Source organism: Ambystoma mexicanum, chromosome 13, assembly GCF_040938575.1.
Source record: "Ambystoma mexicanum isolate Mex_15411 chromosome 13, UKY_AmexF1_1, whole genome shotgun sequence".
Taxonomy (NCBI): Eukaryota; Metazoa; Chordata; class Amphibia; order Caudata; family Ambystomatidae; genus Ambystoma; species Ambystoma mexicanum.
This window is the reverse complement of record NC_090938.1, coordinates 796,865,293-796,889,962: the sequence shown is the minus strand read 5'-3', so window position 1 is coordinate 796,889,962 and position 24,670 is coordinate 796,865,293. Positions and strand designations below refer to the sequence as shown.

The window sequence follows — 24,670 nt, the reverse complement described above, 5'->3', positions numbered from 1 at the left end:
AGGATGTTGAACGACTTTCGTGCTTCTTCGAACTGACTCGACGCTGACGTGACCCAGTGAAGTGCATTGCCGTCGCGACTAGACTTCCGGCTGGCTGCTGAGGAAGCATTCGACTTACCGCATCCTGAGTGACAACTTGACCTACACGACCGGCAGTAATCCATTGCGCCTTGAAATACTTGTGTATAGGCGCGTTATAAAAGCCATATAATATTATATTGAGTCGCCTGTCCTGAACGCAAATCGACCCAGCAGACGCATCATTTCGATCCAAGTTGGCCGTGGTATTGAGGGCCCTCTCTAACCTCCGAGAGCTTGTGTTGAAGGCAACTCGATGCAGTCTCACGACTGCATCAACCCTACTCACCCGTCTTGACATGGGCTCAACTGCAGAAAAGTGTCCAGAAGTAGCGTTGTCGCTGTTGAGCACCAAAGACAACAAATAAAGGTATTTTGAAGAGGCCCTGTGCCCCTGGTCCATATTAATGGACCTCATTGATTTTTGAGCCTCCCACCCCCTTTGCTTTTAAAGACAAATCCTTGAACAATGACATTGATGCTGAAATCTTTTGCCTGAACACCTCTCTCTATCAACCCTGAGTGCCCTTTATTGTTAATGTCTGCATCCACTGTGTTTTCTTTACAAGGGTGGGTCTTTAGTGTTTTCAATTAGTTGTGTGCATTGATAGTTTTTGTTAAATGTCCTACTTTTCTAGAATCTTGCTTGGACATTCTTTTATTTTGGTACTACCATACTATTGTTGTTTGTGTTGCAACTGTATCAGCTCACATTCTTCCTTGAAGAGTATAGCGTGCCCTCGGCCTGCACTTCCAAAAGAATCAGAGGAGGTATACCTGTCGGCTTATGATTGGGATCACTGCTAGTTTAGAAGTAGTGTGGGGCTGAGTAACCATTTAGAGACTACTCATCCCTGTACCTCTGCAGTGCAGTAGTCATTTTGTCACACTCCCTCTCCTTCTCTCTCTCTCTCTCTCTCTCTCCCCTGACCTTCTCTATTTACCCCTCTCTTCTATCTACCGCTCTCTCCCTATCTTTCTGTTGTCTCTCTGGTTCTCTGTCTCTCTGTCTCTCTCCCTCACTCTCTCTCTCTCTCTCTCCTTCTCTCTACCCCCTTTTCCCCCTACCCTTCTCTCCCTCTTGCTCTATTCATCCCTCTTCCTCTCTTCATCTAGCTCTATCCATTCCTCTCCCTCTTGCTCTATCCATCTCTACGACTTGCCCCGCCTATCTATTTTTATGCAGCAGAGGCTGAATCCGCACTGGGTTCACAAGCTCCTAGCTCTGAAGAGATGGGCTGAGTTGGGGACACGTGTCATGGTGAGTTTTGTAGCCAGCGCAAGAGCCACTCAGAGTGCATGAGGAACACATAGGAAAAGAATAGCTGAGTGGGGAACTCAGGGCTGTAGCTGCACTGTGAAGCGGCGCTGCTGTGTCTAAAGATGTCTCTGCTGTGTTAGGAAATGAGGGCTGAGAGCAGGTGCTGAGGTTGTTGGTTAAATAGAATGCAAAGTATCAGATCCAGACTTGATGCATCAGAGGTAGCGCCACCTCTTGAAAATAGAATACAGGGGATCAGATTCAGGCTTGATGCATCAGAGATGAAACCAACTCTTGAAAATAGAATGCAGAGTATCAGCTCGAGAATCGGTGCATCAGAGGTAGCGCCACCTCTCGTAAATAGAATGAAGAGTATCGGATCTAGACTGTTTGCATCAAAGGTAGTGCCACCTCCTGAATATAGAATGCATAGTATCAGATCTAGATGCAATGCATCAGAGATAAAGCCAACTCTTGAAAATAGAATGCAGTGTATCAGATCTAGACTCAATGCATCAGAGGTAAAGCCAACTCTTGAAAAAAGAATGCAGAGTATCAGATCTAGACTCAATGCATCAGAGGTAAAGCCAACTCTTGAAAATAGAATGCAGAGTATCAGATCTAGACTCAATGCATCAGAGGTAAAGACAACTCTTGAAAATAGAATGCAGTGTATCAGATTGAGACTCAATGCATCAGAGGTGGCGCCACCTCTTGAAAATAGAATGCAGAGTATCATATCGAGACTCGGTGTATCAGAGGTAATGCCAACTCTTGAAAATAGAATGCAGAGTATCAGATCTAGACTCAATGCATCAGAGGTAAAGCCAACTCTTGAAAATAGAATGCAGTGTATTAGATCGAGACTCAATGCATCAGAGGTGGCGCCACCTCTTGAAAATAGAATGCAGAGTATCAGATCGAGACTCGGTGTATCAGAGGTAAAGCGAACTCTTGAAAATAGAATGCAGAGTATCAGATCTAGACTCAATGCATCAGAGGTAAAGCCAACTCTTGAAAATAGAATGCAGTGTATCAGATCGAGACTCAATGCATCAAAGGTGGCGCCACCTCTTGAAAATAGAATGCAGAGTATCGGATCTAGACTGTTTGCTTCAAAGGTAGCACCAACTCCTGAAAGTAGGCTGCAGAGTGACAGATACAGACTTGATGCATCAGAGGTAGTGTAACTCTTAAAAACAGAAGGCAGTTGTTAGTCTGTGTGTGTTTGTTTAATGTTTTGTGTCTAATGTTTGAGAATGTGGATATCTTTTTGTAATTAATTGATAATATTAAACTTAGTAGTTGTTGCCCCAACAAATATGTGCTTATTTAGTTTCTATATAATTCCTGGGGCATGGTTGATATTTAATAGTTACATGTGTTAAGATGTACTGATTTTTCAATTGTATTAGTTACATTGTATTATAATATCTTGCTTATGCTAATTTGAAATCTAGACTCGATGCATCAGAGGTAGCACCAACTCTTAAAAACAGAATGCAGAGTATCAGATCCACACACAGTGTGTTTCTATGTTAGTGGTGCTCTTGGAACCTAGCAGAATCTTTGGAGACCTCATCTGCTTTCCCTTTCTACACTACAGGAAGTTGTGCTTAAAAACCCTATTCAACGTGGAGTGCGCAGTGTGTGCAATGTGTTACCGTGTTGGTGGGGCTCTTGGAACCTAGCAGAATCTTTGGAGGCGTAGGCAAACTGGTTTTAGTCGACAGTTGGGGACCTCGCTCAGTAGTTTGGTCATTAATACAGTACAAGAAATAGCGTGGAATGGAAGTTATGTTGCGATCTATTGGGCCTCCCTTGACCTAACAGCTGCTTTTGACGCGCTGGACAGAGGGTTCCTTTGGCAAAAAAATGCAACAGGGGCATCCCGTGGGTTTCCTTAGCTTGTCAATTGCTCTTCACTCAAGAACTGCCATCCAAATACGACTAAATAATAATGGAGCTCTTTCAAGGAAAATCTCTATAGCGAGGGGGGTGAAACAGGGTTGTGTGGTTGATCCCTTTCTATTTAACATTTAACCTGGCCGATATTATGGAGGCCCTCAGTCAGGTATCACTGATTGCCCCTCAATTACTGAACCTACTGTTTCAATGGCTCTCTTACGCTGATGACTTTTTCCTGTTCACTTATATGAAAGTTCATGCACTCACTGTCAAACTGTCAGTACTCACCCAGCTTCCAGGCCAGAATTGCAATGTGGGTACCGCATGGCTGTGTAACGGTATAGCCTGGGCTAGTCCTAGCCCAAGTCTCCTCACTTGAGGGAGATCTTTCTCTTGATACGCCCCTCTGCTGATTTAGTAATAACCAGATCAAAGGGATAAATCAAACAAAAGAGCGGGAGAACAACACCGCCAATAATTCCAGGCTGTAAAGGAAAAAGAAGACAGTTTAGGTCCAGGTAAACAATGGCTAACAAGGTAGGACAATAATTGGAAGAATAGCCTACTTTATATGGAATGGTTTCTTGTCTGACCCTGGGCGATGTTAAGCGAGCTCTCCAACCCGGTTCTATCCAGAGGAAAACAACATAAGGAAAAGGGAATGTTAGTATGGGGCTAAACCCAAATGGCACAAGAGACACGCTAGATTCGGGTTGGTGCACTATTTTCTTACAGCACCGCTTCCTGGAAGAGTGCACTTCTGATCCTTAGTAACGGTTCCAATTTAAATGGTCAGTTCATGCGGTGAGGATTGTAGGGTCTGGAGCAAGTAAGGGCCTGAGTGAGTCCGGGGTTGCCAGCTTGACAGAATCAGTATGCAGGAGACGATTGAGGATATTAGGTTTTGTTGTCGTGCGAGTGGGCTTCCCGAGCACACAAAGCAGTATCGATATGCAGAGGCCAATAAGGAGACAAGCAATGTTCGTTACCGTGCAAATAGAATGTCTGCGTAAACAAAATAGAATCACTAAGCGGAAACCAAATCGTGAGACACGCAAGGTTTGTTACCGTACAAACAAGATTCACAGCCGGCGTCCGATAAGCAGAACCAATCTGGGGGACAGGCATGGTTTCAATAGTAGGTGGTCAAAAAGGTAACTAGAATCGATAGACAAAGGAAGTCTAGAACACAGTGGTAAATCGTAGCTTCAAAGGTGGAATCAGGATACACGAAGGATGTTGACTACAATCAGAAGCAGCGGTCCGAGTGGCAGAGAACGCTTTATACAAGCACCATGGGCGGAGTGTTCCGGCTGGAACAATACGTAATGATCACGTGAAAAGCAGAGCTGCAATGGAACGCAACACAGTCAGGAGCGTCTGTGCATGGCACGTCACCATAGCAACCTCCAATAATGGTAGAAGGGAGAAGCCGTGGAATGAAGCAAACAAAGCACTCGTCTCTTCTGGACTGAAGTTGCAAGAAAGGATGAGGATGATTCACAACCCGTCGGGGCCGTGACACAAACCCACTAAATCAAAGATAATTAGATTTTCGAATAATAGAAATAAATGTAACTTTAAGTGGTACATAGGTAAAACCTCAATTAAATGTGTAGATTCATTAATTTACTTGGGCTTGCCAGTGTTTGCAAGATCCACCTTGAATATAGTCTAGTCTGGTTGAACGAACTAACTCCGAAATTGACTATCAAAATGAAGATGATTGACGTAAAGTTTGGCAAGTTTTCACTTAAACCAGTCATCCGATATTATGAGGCCAAAGATGTGCCTAAACTTTTGTATGGCCTTGAGACCCACCCATACCCGCTCCTGAACCATCTGTCTGCCGTCGAGGTAATGATTTGGAAACACCCATTAAACATTCCACTGAGTTTCCCAGCGCGCTATGAGTTTGGTAGCGTCTCTCTACAAGCTTGCGTCTCTCTACAAGCTCGTGCACACTGGAAAATATTATCTCTTCTCCATAAACTCCATAAAATGTTAACTCCTGTTGAGAATTCTTTATTTGAAGACTTTAATTCCTTCTACATCAGCCAGTGGTGCACTGAGTGCCTTAAAGGGATTGTGTAGCTCAATATTGGAATAATATACCGCACTATGGTGAAAGATCGGCTCTATCGATATGACTGGATGATAACAATAGAACACTTTCATTCCTATCCTTCTCTTGCACATCTGAGGGCAGACTACAAAAGGAAGGGTGTCTAAGCCCCGTTTTTTCAGCATCTATCCAGATAAGGTGACCCGAGCAGTCTTTATCCGTTTTCGCTGGAACTAGCTAACTATCAAACAATTGATTAGGCACAGCAAGATTCCAGCGAATTCAGGACAATGCAGATGTTGTAAAAACAAAGACGTGGTAGAGACAACTAAACACTGAGTAGTGGACTGCCCCGTGCTGGGTAATTAGTGGAAAATTTTGTTTGGGCAAAATGGTTTGTGTATCCCTGATAGTTGATACAGATGAGCTTTGGCATAGATTTTTGGCAGGTAGAACCGTCTGCCATAATAGGAATCTCTAGTTTTATTAGAGCATTAACCCAGGATGAGCCTGAGGTGGTGTGATATTATATTTGATCTTTTTATCTTTTTTTGATACCCTATTAATGAGCAATGAAATGAAAGGTACTTGTAAATTATGTCTAGCATTGATTTTAATTATTCTTGAATTAGAAGGGTAAAAGGGAGAAGGCTGGGAAAAAGGGGGAAACATGAAATCAATGAGTTGTATGAAATAACTTGTAATACACTCAATGTTTTAGATGATAGGGAGAAGGGTAGAAAATTAAATATGTGGTTATTTTGATACCTTTTAAACTGTTGTGATTTTACTGTTGTGTTTGAATTGATGTATTGGGAAAGTAAATGTTGTATTAAAGGTTGAGTTTTCTCAACCGAAGAATAATTTTAAAAAAGATCCAGACTTGATGTATCAGAAGTAGTGCCAACTTTTGAAAATAGAATGCAGTGTATCAGATCCAGACTCGATACATCAGGGGTAGCGCCAACTCTTGAAAATAGAATGCAGAGTAACAAATCTAGCCTCCATGCACCAGTGGTAGTGCCAACTCTTCAAAATAGAATGCTGTGTATAAGATACAGACTCAATGCATTCAAGTTAGTGCCAACTCTTGAAAACAGAATGCAGAGTATCAGATCCAGACTTGATGCTTCAGAGGTAGCACCCACTCTTCAAAAATAGAATGCAGAGTATCAGATCCAGACTTGATGCATGAGAGGTGTGATTAAGTGGTGCAGAAGGTTCTGAAGGAATGTAGAGGGTCCCACTTACCACTTGCAGAGAATACATCACCGTTAAAAGATCATTGTGCAAATCACTTTAATTAAGCTTCTTATGACATACTTGACCCTGAGTAATGGTATCATAGACAGAACCGAGCCAGGAGCCACTTCGTACCAGAACTGCTTGGGCTAGTCCTTCCAAGTTCACCACCGACACCAAGGAAGCAGCAGTAAATCAAGCCTTGATAAAGTATGCTTAAAGTGCGAAACAGGTGTCAGCACTATCCACTCTATCGCCAGAGAACAAACGCCAATAAAAACGATTCCCATGGATATGAGCATTGAAATACACAATCCGACTAATGTGCCATGCAAGGAAACACTTCATCTGGCACGGTGGTACCCACCACTGGGTATCATCTCTACTTTCAAGCTATTGTGAACATTATCAGTGGTGACCAATGACGTTTTGCAAACGGATAAATCATTTGGTGTGACATTGAGAGAAAACTCTGTCTTTGCTTACAAGCATTCCAAATACTTTAATAAATATTTGTCAAAGATAAACGTTGATTGGCAAGCCCTAGTGACCATTGAAGTCTTCTAAGAAGGGAAGTGTCTATGTGAACACTGTGGAAAGACACTGCATTTCATCTGCATAGTGCGAAGCATCTTCGACTGAGACATCAAGGCATGTGCTATTAATCTTATATTGTGTGCTTTAAATATCCATGTGACCTGCTATGTGCAGGCCAAACTAACTATGCGGCAAACACGAGGCAGACTTAGCATTAATTAGACATTGATCAGAAAAACACAAAGGGCCCGATTAAGCTCATTTGCCGTTACTGCATGCCGTAATTACCATATGGCCGGAAAGGCCTGCATGATTCCAAGTCATGCAGGTCCTTCCATTGTTCCTCATTTTGGAGTGCCATAGGACTCAAAGGGTCCGGTAATTACGACATGTGGTAAATACTGCATGCAGTAATACGTCCACAAAAGTGCAGGTGCTAAAATGAGATTTGGAAATTAAACTTCTAGTATGACAGTCAGGTAAACATCTGGTAATACTAATTACCTGATGTTTGCCACTACTGCCAAACTTCTTTTTACATAAAATTGACTACATTTTGAATTGCGGATAAACATTTTCAAAAAGGTTCCTACTGTGTTTGTCCCATAAATTGAAAGAGGATATTTCTAATCCCTTACCACCTCCTGCTGACTTCAGGAATATTGTTCCTGCAATGAAACGTCTATAGACTTGTTTAGGTAGAAAGTGTCAACTGCAAGGTATTCGATCTTTGGCAATATGATTGGTATTTGAACATGTATGCACATTGTTTTGGGAATTATATCTACATGGTGATCCTTCTGAGATGGAAAATGATCAATATTTTAGAGACTATGATAATGTGATAATAGTTATTTGTTATAATGTTTCCTAAGACAACCTTTACGGTTTGTGGGGGTGGATGTGGTATCCTCACATGCAGATCTTTGTGTGTGCATGAGATGGGACCCAGTGCAAGGATGGTCTTTAAAAACAAAGCCGCCTTGCTAATTGAATATTGGATTTCCATCAACAAAAATACAAGTATCATGCTGGTCCCTTTCCTAGTGCTGGGACCTGATACTTTACACCAGGAAGATTGAATGCATGGAAAATGTTCCCTTGATGCCTGTGACGAAATGTCCAATGACTATTGTAAGGTGTTGAGCGTATGAGCCAAGGATTGGGGCATAAAAAGCAAAACTGCAATTTATGTGTTTCTTTGCTCCAGGTACATGGAATGTGCCACCATTTTGGTGATGTTTTTTTATTAACCTGCAAATACTTGAAACACTTTTCAACTTAACATATTGTGTAATTGCATGGAAAAAAATAATCTTATGTATCTTAAATAAGTTAAATAAATAAGAGTGAATCTTGTGTATTTTTTAATGATGCACAGAATTACAGATTGGCAGTGAGATGCCCTATGAATGTTCTCTTAGAGAGGTATATACCGCAGGGTGGATAGAAAGCTGTAACCATGATGGACACACTCAGGAAGCTCAGGGATGAGCTTCTTTAAGCTTGTCTAGCAGACCGGATCCAGAAAGTGAGTAATTATTCTGAGTCTGATTAGCCAGCACAGCCCCAGGTCCGCTGCTACTCATCCCTATCTGAAGGATCTATAGAGGCAGCTTTGATTCCCCTTCAGTCTTCTTTCTAACTGCTGTCTCGTCTGCTTTGACTCTCTTTTCACTTACTATCTATCCCTTTCTTATGGCAGGACAACAGCCGCAGGGTGGACAATGTCCTCAAGCTCTGGATCATCGAGGCCAGGGACCTGCCCCCCAAGAAAAGGTACTACTGCGAGCTCTGCCTGGATGACATGCTCTACGCCCGCACCACCAGTAAGGTCAAGACGGACAATGTCTTCTGGGGGGAACACTTTGAGTTCAACAACCTGCCGGCGGTGCGCAACGTCCGACTGCACCTGTACAAGGACACGGACAAGAAGCGCAAGAAGGACAAGAGCAACTATGTGGGCATGGTGAACATCCCGATCAGCAGCATCAGTGGGCGGCAGTTTGTGGAACAGTGGTACCCCGTCAGCCAGCCTAGCTCGGGCAAGAGCAAGTCCAGCTGCCCGTCCATCCGCGTCAAGTCCCGATTCCAGACCATGAGTATCCTGCCCATGGAACTCTACAAGGAGTTTGCGGAGTATGTCACAAACAACTACCGCATGCTCTGTGCGGTGCTGGAGCCGGTGCTGAGTGTCAAGAGCAAGGAAGAGGTGGCCTGTGCACTGGTGCACATCCTACAGAGCACAGGCAAGGCCAAGGTAAACGGGGAGAGACTGCGAGATTGGGCACTTGTTCATATTGGTGCGCTTCCATGCAGACTGTGGGAAAGGGGCCTGTGCAAAGAGCATTGCAGATGACATTCTAATTGGAACAGAGTGAAACAAAGAGTGTGGGCAAGTGTCAAAGAGTACTGGGGAGGCCATTGTAACTAGAGCATGTGTGCATGGGGCATTGAGATATAATGAAGCAAAGAGCGTGTGCGTGGGGTGTGAGTGTCACAGAGCATTGGGGAGGCCATCATAATTAGGAAAGAATGAAGCAAAGAGCGTGTGCATGGGGTGTGTGTGTCACAGAGCATTGGGGAGGCCATCATAACTGGGATAGAATGAAGCAAAGAGCGTGTGCACGGTGTGCGTGTGTCATGGAGCACTGGGGAGGCCATCATAAATGGGATAGAATGAAGCAAAGAGTGAGTGCATGGGGTGTGGGTGTCATGAAGCAAAGAGCGTGTGCCTGGGGTGTGTGTGTCACAGAGCATTGGGGAGGCCATCCTAACTGGGATAGAATTAAGCATAGGTCGTATGCATGGGGTGTGTGTGTCATGGAGCACTGCAGAGGCCATCATAATTGGGATACAATGAAGCAAAGAGCGTGTGCATGGGGTGTGTCTGTGTCACGGAGCATTGGGGAGGCCATCCTAACTGGGATAGAATGAAGCAAAGAGCATGTGCATGGGGTGTGTGTGTCATGGAGCACTGCAGAGGCCATCCTAACTCGGATAGACTGAAGCAAAGAGCTTGTGTATGGGGTGTGTGTGTGTCATGGAGCACTGCGGAGGCCATCCTAACTGGGATAGACTGAAGCAAAGAGCATGTGCATCGGGTGTATGTGTCATGGAGCACTGGGGAGGCCATCCTAACTGGGATACAATGAAGCAAAGTGCGTGTGCATGGGGTGTGTGTGTCGTGGAGCACTGCGGAGGCCATCCTAACTGGGATAGAATGAAGCAAAGTGCGTGTGCATGGGGTATGTGTGTCACAGAGCATTGGGGAGGCCATCATAACTGGGATAGAATGAAGCAAAGAGCGTGTGTGTGGGGTGTGTGTGTGTGTCACAGAGCATTGGGGAGGCCCTCCTAACTGGGATAGAATGAAGCAAAGAGCATGTGCATGGGGTGTGTGTGTCATGAAGCACCGGGGAAGCCATCCTAACTGGGATAGAATGAAGCAAAGAGTGTGCGCATGGAGTGTGTGTGTCACAAAGCATTGGGGAGGCCATCCTAACTGGGACAGAATGAAGCAAAGAGCATGTGTATGGGGTGTGTGTGTCACGGAGCATTGGGGAGGCCATCCTAACTGGGATAGAATGAAGCAGAGAGTGTGTGCATGGGGGCTGTGTGTCATGGAGCACTGCGGAGGCCATCCTAACTGAAATAGACTGACGCAAAGAGCGTGTGCATGGGGTGTGTGTGTCATGGAGCACTGGGGAGGCCATCCTAACTGGGATAGACTGAAGCAAAGAGTGTGTGCATGGGGTGTGTGTGTCATGGAGCACTGGGGAGGCCATCCTAACTGGGATAGAAGGAAGCAAAGTGCGTGTGCGTGGGGTGTGTGTGTAATGGAGCACTGGGGAGGCCATCCTAACTGGGATAGAATGAAGCAAAGAGCGTTTGCATGGTTGTGTGTGTCATGGAGCACTGGAGAGGCCATCCTAACTGGGATAGAATGAAGCAAAGTGCGTGTGCGTGTGTGTCATGGAACACTGCAGAGGCCATCCTAACTGGGATAGAATGAAGCAAAGAGCGTGTACGTGGGGTGTGTGTGTCACAGAGCATTGGGGAGGCCATCATAACGGGGATAGAATGAAGCAAAGAGCGTGTGTGTGTGGGGTGTGTGTGTGTCAAAGAGCATTGGGGAGGCCATCCTAACTGGGATAGAATGAAGCAAAGAGCGTGTGCATGGGGTGTGTGTGTCATGAAGCACTGGGGAAGCCATCCTAACTGGGATAGAATGAAGCAAAGAGCGTGTGCATGGGGTGTGTGTGTCACAGAGCACTGGGGAGGCCATCCTAACTGGGATAGAATGAAGCAAAGAGCGTGTGTATGGGGTGTGTGTGTGTCATGGAGCACTGCGGAGGCCATCCTAACTGGGATAGACTGAAGCAAAGAGCATGTGCATGGGGTGTATGTGTCGTGGAGCACTGGAGAGGCCATCCTAACTGGGATAGAATGAAGCAAAGTGCGTGTGCATGGGGAGTGTGTGTCGTGGAGCACTGCGGAGGCCATCCTAACTGGGATAGAATGAAGCAAAGAGCGTGTGCGTGGGGTATGTGTGTCACAGAGCATTGGGGAGGCCATCATAACGGGGATAGAATGAAGCAAAGAGCGTGTGTGTGGGGTGTGTGTGTGTCACAGAGCATTGGGGAGGCCATCCTAACTGGGATAGAATGAAGCAAAGAGCGTGTGCATGGGGTGTGTGTGTCATGAAGCACTGGGGAAGCCATACTAACTGGGATAGAATGAAGCAAAGAGCGTGTGCATGGGGTGTGTGTGTCACAAAGCATTGGGGAGGCCATCCTAGCTGGGATAGACTGAAGCAAAGAGCGTGTGCATGGGGTGTGAGTGTCACGGAGCACTGAGGAGGCCATCCTAACTGGGACAGAATGAAGCAAAGAGCATGTGTATGGGGTGTGTGTGTCACGGAGCATTGGGGAGGCCATCCTACCTGGGATAGAATGAAACATAGAGCGTGTGCATGGGGTCTGTGTGTCATGGAGCATTGGGGAGGCCATCCTAACTGGGATAGAGTGAAGCAAAGAGCGTGTGCACGGGGTGTGTGTGTCATGGAGCACTATGGGAGGCCATCCTAACTGGGATAGACTGAAGCAAAGAGCGTGTGCGTGGGGTGTGTGTGTCATGGAGAACTGGGGAGGCCATCCTAACTGGGATAGAAGGAAGCAAAGTGCGTGTGCGTGGGGTGTGTGTGTAATGGAGAACTGGGGAGGCCATCCTAACTGGGATAGACTGAAGCAAAGAGCGTGTGCATGGGGTGTGTGTGTCATGGAGCACTGGGGAGGCCATCCTAACTGGGATAGAATGAAGCAAAGTGCGTGTTTGTCATGGAGCACTGCAGAGGCCATCCTAACTGGGATAGAATGAAGCAACGAGCGTGTACGTGGTGTGTGTGTGTCACAGAGCATTGGGGAGGCCATCATAACTAGGATAGAATGAAGCAAAGAGCATGTGCATGGGGTGTGTGTGTCACAGAGCATTGGGGAGGCCATCCTAACAGGGATAGAATGAAGCAAAGAGGGTGTGCATGGCTATGTGTGTCATGGAGCACTGGGGAGGCCATCCTAACTGGGATAGAATGAAGCAAAGAGCGTGTAAATGGGGTGTGTGTGTGTCACAGAGCATTAGGGAGGCCATCCTAACTGGGATAGAATGAAGCATAGAGTGTGTGCATGGGGTCTATGTGTCACGGAGCACTGGGGAGGCAATCCTAACTGGGATAGAATGAAGCATAGAGTGTGTGCATGGGGTGTGTGTGTCATGGAGCATTGGGGAGGCCAGCCTAACTGGGATAGAATGAAGCAGAGAGCGTGTGCATGGGGTGTGTGTGTCATGGAGCATTGGGGAGGCCATCCTAACTGGGTTAGAATGAAGCAAAGAGCGTGTGCATGGGGGCATTGTGTCATGAAGCACTGCAGAGGCCATCCTAACTGGGATAAAATGAAGCAAAGAGCGTGTGCATGGGGTGTGTCATGGAGCACTGCGGAGACCATCATAATTGGGATAGAATGAAGCAAAGAGCGTGTGCATGGGGTATGTGTGTCACAGAGCAATGGGGAGGCTATCCTAACTGGGATAGAATGAAGCAAAGAGCGTGTGCATGGGGTGTGTGTGTCATGGAGCACTGCAGAGGCCATCCTAACTGTGATAGACTGAAGCAAAGAGCGTGTGCATGGGGTGTGTGTTTCATGGAGCACTGGGGAGGCCATCCTAACTGGGATAGATTGAAGCAAAGAGCGTTTACATGGGGTGTGTGTGTCATTGTGCACTGGGTAGACCATCCTAACTGGGATAGAATGAAGCAAAGAGCGTGTGCATCGGGTGTGTGTGTCATGGAGCACTGCGAAGGCCATCCTAACATGGATAGAATGAAGCAAAAAGCATGTGCGTGAGGTGGGTGTGTGTCACGGAACATTGGGGAGGCCATCCTAACTGGGAGAGAATGAACCAAAGAGTGTGTGCATGGGGTGTGTGTGTCATGGAGCACTGGGGAGGCCATCATACCTGAGATAGACCGAAACAAAGAGCGTGTGCATGGGGTATGTGTGGCCATATAACTGGGATACAATGAAGCCAAGAGCGTGTTCACGGGGTGTGTGTGGCCATCATAACTGAGATAGACTGGAGCAAAGAGCGTGTGCATTGTGTGTGTGTCACAGAGCATTGGGGAGGGCATCCTAACTGGGATAGAATGAAGCAAAGTGCGTGTGCATGGGGTGTGTGTGGCCATCCTAACTGGGATAGAATGAAGCAAAGAGCGTGTGCATGGGGTGTGTGTGGCCATATAACTGGGATGGAATGAAGCAAAGAGCGTGTGCATGGGGTGTGTGTAGCCATCCTAACTGGGATAGACTGAAGTGTGCATGGGGTGTGTGTGGCCATCATAATTGAGATAGACTGAAGCAAAGAGCATGTGCATGGGGTGTGTGTGACCATCATAACTGAGATAGACTGAAGCAAAGATCGTGTGCATGGGGTGTGTGTGGCCATCCTACCTGTGATAGACTGAAGCAAAGAGTGTGTGCATGGGGTGTGTGTGGCCATCCTAACTGAGATAGACTGAAGCAAAGAGCGTGTGCATGGGGTGGGTGTGGCCATCATAACCGAGATAGACGGAAGCAAAGAGCGTGTGCATGGGGTGTGTGTGTCAATATAACTGGGATAGAATGAAGCAAAGAGCGTGTGCATGGGTGTGTGTGGCCATCATAACTGAGATAGACTGAAGCAAAGAACGTCTGCATGGGGTGTGTGTGGCCATCATAACTGAGATAGACGGAAGCAAAGAGCGTGTGCATGGGGTGTGTGTGGCCATCATAACTAGGATAGAATGAAGCCAAGAGCGTGTGCATGGGGTGTGTGTGGCCATCATAACTGAGATAGACTGAAACCAAGAGTGTGTGCATGGGGTGTGTGTGGCCATCATAACTGAGATAGACAGAAGCCAAGAGCGTGTGCATGGGGTGTGTGTGGCCATCATAACTGAGATAGACGGAAGCCAAGAGCGTGTGCACAGGGTGTGTGTGGCTACATTACTGAGATAGACGGAAGCCAAGAGCGTGTGCACGGGGTGTGTGTGGCCATCATAACTGAGATAGACTGAAGCCAAGAACGTGTGCATGGGGTGTGTGTGGCCATCATAACTGAGATAGTCGGAAGCCAAGAGCGTGTGCATGGGGTGTGTGTGGCCATCATAACTGAGATAGACGGAAGCCAAGAGCGTGTGCATGGGGTGTGTGTGGCCATCATACCTGAGATAGACGGAAGCCAAGAGCATGTGCACGGGGTGTGTGTGGCCATCATAACTGAGATAGACTGAAGCCAAGAACGTGTGCATGGGGTGTGTGTGGCCATCATAACTGAGATAGTCGGAAGCCAAGAGCGTGTGCATGGGGTGTGTGTGGCCATCATACCTGAGATAGACGGAAGCAAAGAGCGTGTGCATGGGGTGTGTGTGGCTATCATAACTGAGATAGACTGAAGCCAAGAACGTGTGCATGGGGTGTGTGTGGCCATCATAACTGAGATAGTCGGAAGCCAAGAGCGTGTGCATGGGGTGTGTGTGGCCATCATAACTGAGACAGACGGAAGCAAAGAGTGTGTGCATGGGGTGTGTGTGGCTATCATAACTGAGATAGACGGAAGCCAAGAGCGCGTGCATGGGGTGTGTGTGGCCATCATACCTGAGATAGACGGAAGCAAAGAGCGTGTGCATGGGGTGTGTGTGGCTATCATAACTGAGATAGACTGAAGCCAAGAACGTGTGCATGGGGTGTGTGTGGCCATCATAACTGAGATAGTCGGAAGCCAAGAGCGTGTGCATGGGGTGTGTGTGGCCATCATAACTGAGATAGACTGAAGCCAAGAGCGTGTGCATGGGGTGTGTGTGGCCATCATAACTAGGATAGAATGAAGCAAAGAGCATGTGCATGGGGTGTGTGTGGCCATCGTAACTGAGATAGACGGAAGCAAAGAGCGTGTGAATGGCGTGTGTGTGGCCATCATAACTAGGATAGAATGAAGCAAAGAGCGTGTGCATGGGGTGTGTGTGGCCATCATAACTGAGATAGACTGAAGCCAAGAGCGTGTGCATGGGGTGTGGTTGGCCCTCATAACTGAGATAGACTGAAGCCAAGAGCGTGTGCATGGGGTGTGTGTGGCCATCATAACTGAGATAGACAGAAGCAAAGAGCGTGTGCATGGGGTGTGTGTGGCCATCATAACTGAGATAGACGGAAGCCAAGAGCGTGTGCATGGGGTGTTTGTGGCCATCATAACTGAGATAGACGGAAGCCAAGAGCGCGTGCATGGGGTGTGTGTGGCCATCATAACTGAGATAGTCGGAAGCCAAGAGCGTGTGCATGGGGTGTGTCTGGCCATCATAACTGAGATAGACGGAAGCCAAGAGCGTGTGCATGGGGTGTGTGTGGCCATCATACCTGAGATAGACGGAAGCTAAGAGCGTGTGCATGGGGTGTGTGTGGCTATCATAACTGAGATAGACTGAAGCCAAGAACGTGTGCATGGGGTGTGTGTGGCCATCATAACTGAGATAGACGGAAGCAAAGAGCGTGTGCATGGGGTGTGTGTGGCTATCATAACTGAGATAGACGGAAGCAAAGAGCGTGTGCATGGGGTGTGTGTGGTCATCATATGAGATAGACTGAAGCCAAGAGCGTGTGCATGGGGTGTGTGTGGCCATCATAACTAGGATAGAATGAAGCAAAGAGCGTGTGCATGGGGTGTATGTGGCCATCGTAACTGAGATAGACGGAAGCAAAGAGCGTGTGCATGGGGTGTGTGTGGCCATCATAACTGAGATAGACGGAAGCCAAGAGCGTGTGCATGGGGTGTGTGTGGCCATCATAACTGAGATAGACGGAAGCAAAGAGCGTGTGCATGGGGTGTGTGTGGCTATAATAACTGAGATAGACGGAAGCAAAGAGCGTGTGCATGGGGTGTGTGTGGCCATCATATGAGATAGACTGAAGCCAAGAGCGTGTGCATGGGGTGTGTGTGGCCATCATAACTAGGATAGAATGAAGCAAAGAGCGTGTGCATGGGGTGTATGTGGCCATCGTAACTGAGATAGACGGAAGCAAAGAGCGTGTGCATGGTGTGTGTGTGGCCATCATAACTAGGATAGAATGAAGCAAAGAGCGTGTGCATGGGGTGTGTGTGGCCATCATAACTGAGATAGACTGAAGCCAAGAGCGTGTGCATGGGGTGTGTGTGGCCATCATAACTGAGATAGACGGAAGCAAAGAGCGTGTGCATGGGGTGTGTGTGGCCATCATAACTGAGATAGACGGAAGCCAAGAGCGTGTGCATGGGGTGTTTGTGGCCATCATTACTGAGATAGACGGAAGCCAAGAGCGCGTGCATGGGGTGTGTGTGGCCATCATAATTGAGATAGAGGGAAGCCAAGAGCGTGTGCATGGGGTGTGTGTGGCCATCATAACTGAGATAGACGGAAGCAAAGAGCGTGTGCATGGGGTGTATGTGGCCATCATAACTGAGATAGACGGAAGCAAAGAGCGTGTGCATGGGGTGTGGGTGGCCATCATAACTGAGATAGACGGAAGCCAAGAGCGTGTGCATGGGGTGTGTGTGGCCATCATACCTGAGATAGACGGAAGCAAAGAGCGTGTGCATGGGGTGTGTGTGGCTATCATAACTGAGATAGACTGAAGCCAAGAACGTGTGCATGGGGTGTGTGTGGCCATCATAACTGAGATAGTCGGAAGCCAAGAGCGTGTGCATGGGGTGTGTGTGGCCATCATAACTGAGATAGACGGAAGCAAAGAGCGTGTGCATGGGGTGTGTGTGGCTATCATAACTGAGATAGACGGAAGCAAAGAGCGTGTGCATGGGGTGTGTGTGGCCATCATATGAGATAGACTGAAGCCAAGAGCGTGTGCATGGGGTGTGTGTGGCCATCATAACTAGGATAGAATGAAGCAAAGAGCATGTGCATGGGGTGTGTGTGGCCATCGTAACTGAGATAGACGGAAGCAAAGAGCGTGTGAATGGCGTGTGTGTGGCCATCATAACTAGGATAGAATGAAGCAAAGAGCGTGTGCATGGGGTGTGTGTGGCCATCATAACTGAGATAGACTGAAGCCAAGAGCGTGTGCATGGGGTGTGGTTGGCCATCATAACTGAGATAGACTGAAGCCAAGAGCGTGTGCATGGGGTGTGTGTGGCCATCATAACTGAGATAGACAGAAGCAAAGAGCGTGTGCATGGGGTGTGTGTGGCCATCATAACTGAGATAGACGGAAGCCAAGAGCGTGTGCATGGGGTGTTTGTGGCCATCATAACTGAGATAGACGGAAGCCAAGAGCGCGTGCATGGGGTGTGTGTGGCCATCATAACTGAGATAGTCGGAAGCCAAGAGCGTGTGCATGGGGTGTGTCTGGCCATCATAACTGAGATAGACGGAAGCCAAGAGCGTGTGCATGGGGTGTGTGTGGCCATCATACCTGAGATAGACGGAAGCAAAGAGCGTGTGCATGGGGTGTGTGTGGCTATCATAACTGAGATAGACTGAAGCCAAGAACGTGTGCATGGGGTGTGTGTGGCCATCATAACTGAGATAGACGGAAGCAAAGAGCGTGTGCATGGGGTGTGTGTGGCTATCATAACTGAGATAGACGGAAGCAAAGAGCGTGTGCATGGGGTGTGTGTGGTCATCATATGAGATAGACTGAAGCCAAGAGCGTGTGCATGGGGTGTGTGTGGCCATCATAACTAGGATAGAATGAAGCAAAGAGCGTGTGCATGGGGTGTATGTGGCCATCGTAACTGAGATAGACGGAAGTAAAGAGCGTGTGCATGGGGTGTGTGTGGCCATCATAACTGAGATAGACGGAAGCCAAGAGCGTGTGCATGGGGTGTGTGTGGCCATCATAACTGAGATAGACGGAAGCAAAGAGCGTGTGCATGGGGTGTGTGTGGCTATAATAACTGAGATAGACGGAAGCAAAGAGCGTGTGCATGGGGTGTGTGTGGCCATCATATGAGATAGACTGAAGCCAAGAGCGTGTGCATGGGGTGTGTGTGGCCATCATAACTAGGATAGAATGAAGCAAAGAGCGTGTGCATGGGGTGTATGTGGCCATCGTAACTGAGATAGACGGAAGCAAAGAGCGTGTGCATGGTGTGTGTGTGTGGCCATCATAACTAGGATAGAATGAAGCAAAGAGCGTGTGCATGGGGTGTGTGTGGCCATCATAACTGAGATAGACTGAAGCCAAGAGCGTGTGCATGGGGTGTGTGTGGCCATCATAACTGAGATAGACGGAAGCAAAGAGCGTGTGCATGGGGTGTTTGTGGCCATCATTACTGAGATAGACGGAAACCAAGAGCGCGTGCATGGGGTGTGTGTGGCCATCATAATTGAGATAGAGGGAAGCCAAGAGCGTGTGCATGGAGTGTGTGTGGCCATCATAACTGAGATAGACGGAAGCAAAGAGCGTGTGCATGGGGTGTATGTGGCCATCATAACTGAGATAGACGGAAGCAAAGAGCGTGTGCATGGGGTGTGTGTGGCCATCATAACTGAGATAGACGGAAGCCAAGAGCGTGTGCATGGGGTGTGTGTGGCCATTATAACTGAGATAGACGGAAGCAAAGAGCGTGTGCATGGGGTGTGTGTGGCCATCATAACTGAGATAGACCGAAGCCAAGAGCGTGTGCATGGGGTGTGTGTGTGGCCATCATAACTGAGATAGACGGAAGCAAAGAGTGTGTGCATGGGGTGTGTGTGGCCATCATAACTGAGATAGACGGAAGCCAAGAGCATGTGCATGGGGTGTGTGTGGCCATCATAACTGAGATAGACGGAAGCAAAGAGCGTGTGCACACTGAAGCCAAGAGCATGTGCACGAGGTGTGTGTGGCCATCATAACTAGGATAGAATGAAGCCAAGAGCATGTGCACGGGGTGTGTGTGGCCATCATAACTGAGATAGACTGAAGCCAAGAACGTGTGCATGGGGTGTGTGTGGCCATCATAACTGAGATAGTCGGAAGCCAAGAGCGTGTGCATGGGGTGTGTGTGGCCATCATAACTGAGATAGACGGAAACCAAGAGCGTGTGCATGGGGTGTGTGTGGCCATCATAACTGAGATAGACGGAAGCAAAGAGCGTGTGCATGGGGTGTGTGTGGCTATCATAACTGAGATAGACGGAAGCAAAGAGCGTGTGCATGGGATGTGTGTGGCCATCATATGAGATACACTGAAGCCAAGAGCGTGTGCATGGGGTGTGTGTAGCCATCATAACTACGATAGAATGAAGCAAAGAGCGTGTGCATGGGGTGTGTGTGGCCATCATAACTGAGATAGACGGAAGCAAAGAGCGTGTGCATGGTGTGTGTGTGGCCATCATAACTAGGATAGAATGAAGCAAAGAGCGTGTGCATGGGGTGTGTGTGGCCATCATAACTGAGATAGACTGAAGCCAAGAGCGTGTGCATGGGGTGTGTGTGGCCATCATAACTGAGATAGACGGAAGCAAAGAGCGTGTGCATGGGGTGTGTGTGGCCATTATAACTGAGATAGACGGAAGCAAAGAGCGTGTGCATGGGGTGTGTGTGGCCATCATAACTGAGATAGACCGAAGCCAAGAGCGTGTGCATGGGGTGTGTGTGTGGCCATCATAACTGAGATAGACGGAAGCAAAGAGTGTGTGCATGGGGTGTGTGTGGCCATCATAACTGAGATAGACGGAAGCCAAGAGCATGTGCATGGGGTGTGTGTGGCCATCATAACTGAGATAGACGGAAGCAAAGAGCGTGTGCACACTGAAGCCAAGAGCATGTGCACGGGGTGTGTGTGGCCATCATAACTAGGATAGAATGAAGCCAAGAGCATGTGCACGGGGTGTGTGTGGCCATCATAACTGAGATAGACTGAAGCCAAGAACGTGTGCATGGGGTGTGTGTGGCCATCATAACTGAGATAGTCGGAAGCCAAGAGCGTGTGCATGGGGTGTGTGTGGCCATCATAACTGAGATAGACGGAAGCCAAGAGCGTGTGCATGGGGTGTGTGTGGCCATCATAACTGAGATAGACGGAAGCAAAGAGCGTGTGCATGGGGTGTGTGTGGCTATCATAACTGAGATAGACGGAAGCAAAGAGCGTGTGCATGGGATGTGTGTGGCCATCATATGAGATACACTGAAGCCAAGAGCGTGTGCATGGGGTGTGTGTAGCCATCATAACTACGATAGAATGAAGCAAAGAGCGTGTGCATGGGGTGTGTGTGGCCATCATAACTGAGATAGACGGAAGCAAAGAGCGTGTGCATGGTGTGTGTGTGGCCATCATAACTAGGATAGAATGAAGCAAAGAGCGTGTGCATGGGGTGTGTGTGGCCATCATAACTGAGATAGACTGAAGCCAAGAGCGTGTGCATGGGGTGTGGTTGGCCATCATAACTGAGATAGACTGAAGCCAAGAGCGTGTGCATGGGGTGTGTGTGGCCATCATAACTGAGATAGACGGAAGCAAAGAGCGTGTGCATGGGGTGTGTGTGGCCATCATAACTGAGATAGACTGAAGCCAATAGCGTGTGCATGGGATGTTTGTGGCCATCATAACTGAGATAGACGGAAGCCAAGAGCGCGTGCATGGGGTGTGTGTGGCCATCATAATTGAGATAGAGGGAAGCAAAGAGCGTGTGCATGGGGTGTGTGTGGCCATCATAACTGAGATAGATGGAAGCAAAGAGCGTGTGCATGGGGTGTGTGTGGCCATCATAACTGCGATAGACGGAAGCCAAGAGTGTGTGCATGGGGTGTGTGTGGCCATCATAACTGAGATAGACGGAAGCCAAGAGCGTGTGCATGGGGTGTTTGTGGCCATCATATGAGATAGACTGAAGCCAAGAGCGTGTGCATGGGGTGTGTGTGGCCATCATATGAGATAGACTGAAGCAAAGGGTGTATTTAAAAGGCGTTTGATAAATGCACTGAGTATTGTAAGGGGAATGGACTCAAACAAAGAATATCACCAAGAGACATAAGAAGGAGCACCGAGGGGGTAATTGTACCTGGTACAGACTGAATCAAAGTGGCGTGTGACAATACACAGTGCTGCCACCATTGTAATGGGGTTACACTGGGGACGAAGAGTGTGTGTCATTGTTCATATAACACAGATCCCGGGAAAGCCACCCTTACTACTTGACACTGGTAGAGGCGGGAGTATCTAAGGATGCATGCAAAAGAACACTATAGAGGCCTGCATTATTGACACAGACGCTACAGACGAGGTGCTGGCACATGAGTGGGGACGCAGGTTCACTTTTTCCAACTATCTCATAATTGGCCCTGCTCTATCTATTCAGGTACCTTCGTTGTGCATCGATAAAGGCGGGGTATCAGACTGATGGTTAGTCCGCGACTCCCCTGACTCTCTAAGTCACAAGCACTCCCCCTCTAGAGACAGCCACTGATGGCCCCCATCTCACTAGGTCTCCCAGTAAACATCCCAGATCTGCATTAGTGCTTTCAATTCCTAGGGCTAGCGAAAGTGACTCCACAGTCCTGTGTGATCTTGGGGAAACACCTGTTGGCCTCTATTATCACAAAAGTTAGAGTTTTGATAGTTTTTATTGTACCAACTGAAACTAATATGCTGAGACGGAATAATGCATTCGATTTCAAAGTCAGAAAGACCGTCTTCATCCAAAGTAACAGGCCAAAAGTGAGGAGAGAGAAGTTATTCTGAGGGTTTTACACCAAGGAATGCAGTGATGTGATCATCTTATCATACAGTTGTAAATCTACACTAAAGAACTGTTCTCATGCAGCTCAAGAGGTGGGAAACATTGCAGTGTTTAATAGCATGATTGCATTTACATAGCCTTGTGTGTATTCCTTATGGCCCTTGTTTCCACAGCCTCATGTGCATACCTTATAGTTCTTCCTTGCACAGCCTCGTGTGTATTCCTTACAGTCCTTCCTCTCAAAACCTCATGTGTATTTCTTATGGTCCTTCTATCCACAGCCTCGTGTGTATTCCTTAAGGTCCTTCCTTCCATGGCCTCATGTGTATTCCTTACTGTCTTTCCTTCTACAGCCTCGTGTGCATTCCTTATAGTCCTTCCATCCACAGCCGCATGTTTATTCTGTATAGTCCTTCCTTCCACAGCTTTATGTGTATTTCCTATTCTCCAGCATTGGATCTTTCATGGATTCACATGCTTAGAATATTCCCCGTCGTCAGACTGGGAACCCTCGGTACACATATATAGCCTTTTCCTATAGGAAAACTTCCGACACTTTTGTGTCCTATCTACGTCCTTTTAGGACCTGCCTACGCATGCTCCGTAGGCCGTCCCAGTATAAGAGGCCCGCCCCCGCGGCTCCCATTCAGATTTCAACCGTCTCCAAAGATAGTGGGATCTCCTCGCGTAGTCTCTACTGCTAGATTTTGTCGAATTGTCGAACTCCTGTGAGTTTGTTAATTTTATCGGAATGTCGGGAAAACCTCTATTTCGCCCGTGTGCCATGTGCGGATTGAAGAAGGTTTACGAGGGGGACGACCATTTAGACTGTATTTATTGCCTCCACCCTCACCACTCGGCAGACCAGTGTGAAATATGTAAAGGTTTTTCCCAGAAAACCCTGAAGGATCGAAATCGACGGCTGGTATCCTGGTTAAATGACGGTGCGGGAGCGTACCCTCAGTGAGAGGTGGGCTCTGTGCGCAGCGTGGCCTCTGCGAAAACATCAGGAGCCCCTCGACGCTCAACTTCGTCGGAACCTCCGGCTAAGAAGTCACGACCTGCGGACGTTCCACGAAGTCACTCTTCTAAGGACTCTTCTAAAGACTCTGCAAGAAAGACATCTTCGTCAACTTCGTCGAAGAAAGGAAAGGAGAGGCCTAAATCCTCCTCGGGCGATCAACACAGATCAGCCACGAGTAGAGATTTGGATAAACGCAGGGAGAGCGCTGTGAAGGCGGGACCGCCTAAACCACCTGCAGGCCCAACGTCGACGACGACGAGCCAGTCGGTGTCCTCACTGCCGCTGATGCAGTCGATTTCACCCATCATCAACCCAGCGACGACCTCGGCGACGATGTCCTCGTCGACGGAAGTTCTGGCCTGGAGACCAGAAGTATTTGATATGGGGTTGCCTGACACATTGCTACAGGAACAGGCAGCGTCAATTGCCTCGAAAGAAGACGACGGCTTCAGAATTGTGAGCCCGGAGGACCTCGGTCTACGAGCCAGGTTTCCATCAGGAGCAACCTGCTCTCAGGTGTTTACCCAACCTCCAAGCTCTCAGGCGACCCTGTCCATGGAGGTACTGTCCTCCTTACACTCGCTGCTGAAATCGCTGGACGAAAGGCTTCCACCTGTACCGTCGACACCCCCCGTCGACGAGCCCGGCCCTTCACACCGCCCGACCAGATCGATCGGGGTTCCAACTACTCCAGCAGTCCAGGAGGAAGGTGAGCTTTCGGACTCCCTATCTGACCACGGGTCAGCGTCAGATATATCCCTCTCACCATCTAGGGATCCATCCTGGGTGTCGGATGTGGAAATGGAAACACCAAAGAGTCCCACTCACCCGTCACCACCGGACGATATAGGTGCCTTTCATTCTATGATGGAAAAAGCGTGCAAGGAGTTTGGCCTGGTCCAACAGGAGGAGAAAAAGGACTGTTTTCTTTTTGACCATATGGGCAAAAGTAGACGCTCAATATTCTCAATACCCATTTTAGACCATGTCTGGAAAGAAGATGTTCAAACCATGCGTCACCCATTTTCTGAGCCGGCTGTCAAAGGCCGCATTGAAAAGAAATTTAAAGTACCAGAATCTACACCGAAGTGTCTTTCGGCTCAACCTACACCGGACTCGGTGGTGTCGTCGGCGGCGACGAGAAAAGCAAAGGCCCAACATAAATGCTCTACCCCTCCAGATAATGAGGTGAGGCGCCAAGACGTGTTTGGTAAGAAGGTTCTCTCTGTGGGGGCCTCAACGGTGAAAGCAGCTAACTCCCTGGCGATTGTGGCCAGATATGACAGGGAGATGTGGCACAGACTGGCAC

General features: G+C 48.0%; 1 protein-coding gene across 8 annotated transcripts in view; it reads left to right on the top strand.

The window, feature by feature from the left end:
• Nucleotides 1-24,670, top strand: part of SYNGAP1 (synaptic Ras GTPase activating protein 1) — a 2,054,767-nt gene that overhangs the window by 1,831,554 nt on the left and 198,543 nt on the right. For all 8 annotated transcript variants that reach the window (XR_011283210.1, XM_069635198.1, XM_069635197.1 and 5 more), the window contains one exon: nucleotides 8,797-9,351. Coding sequence is in view for 7 of the 8 variants with exons in the window: in XM_069635198.1 (XP_069491299.1) it covers nucleotides 8,797-9,351 (555 nt within the window). In the remaining variant the exon portion in view is untranslated. The remainder of the gene's footprint in view (nucleotides 1-8,796; nucleotides 9,352-24,670) is intronic.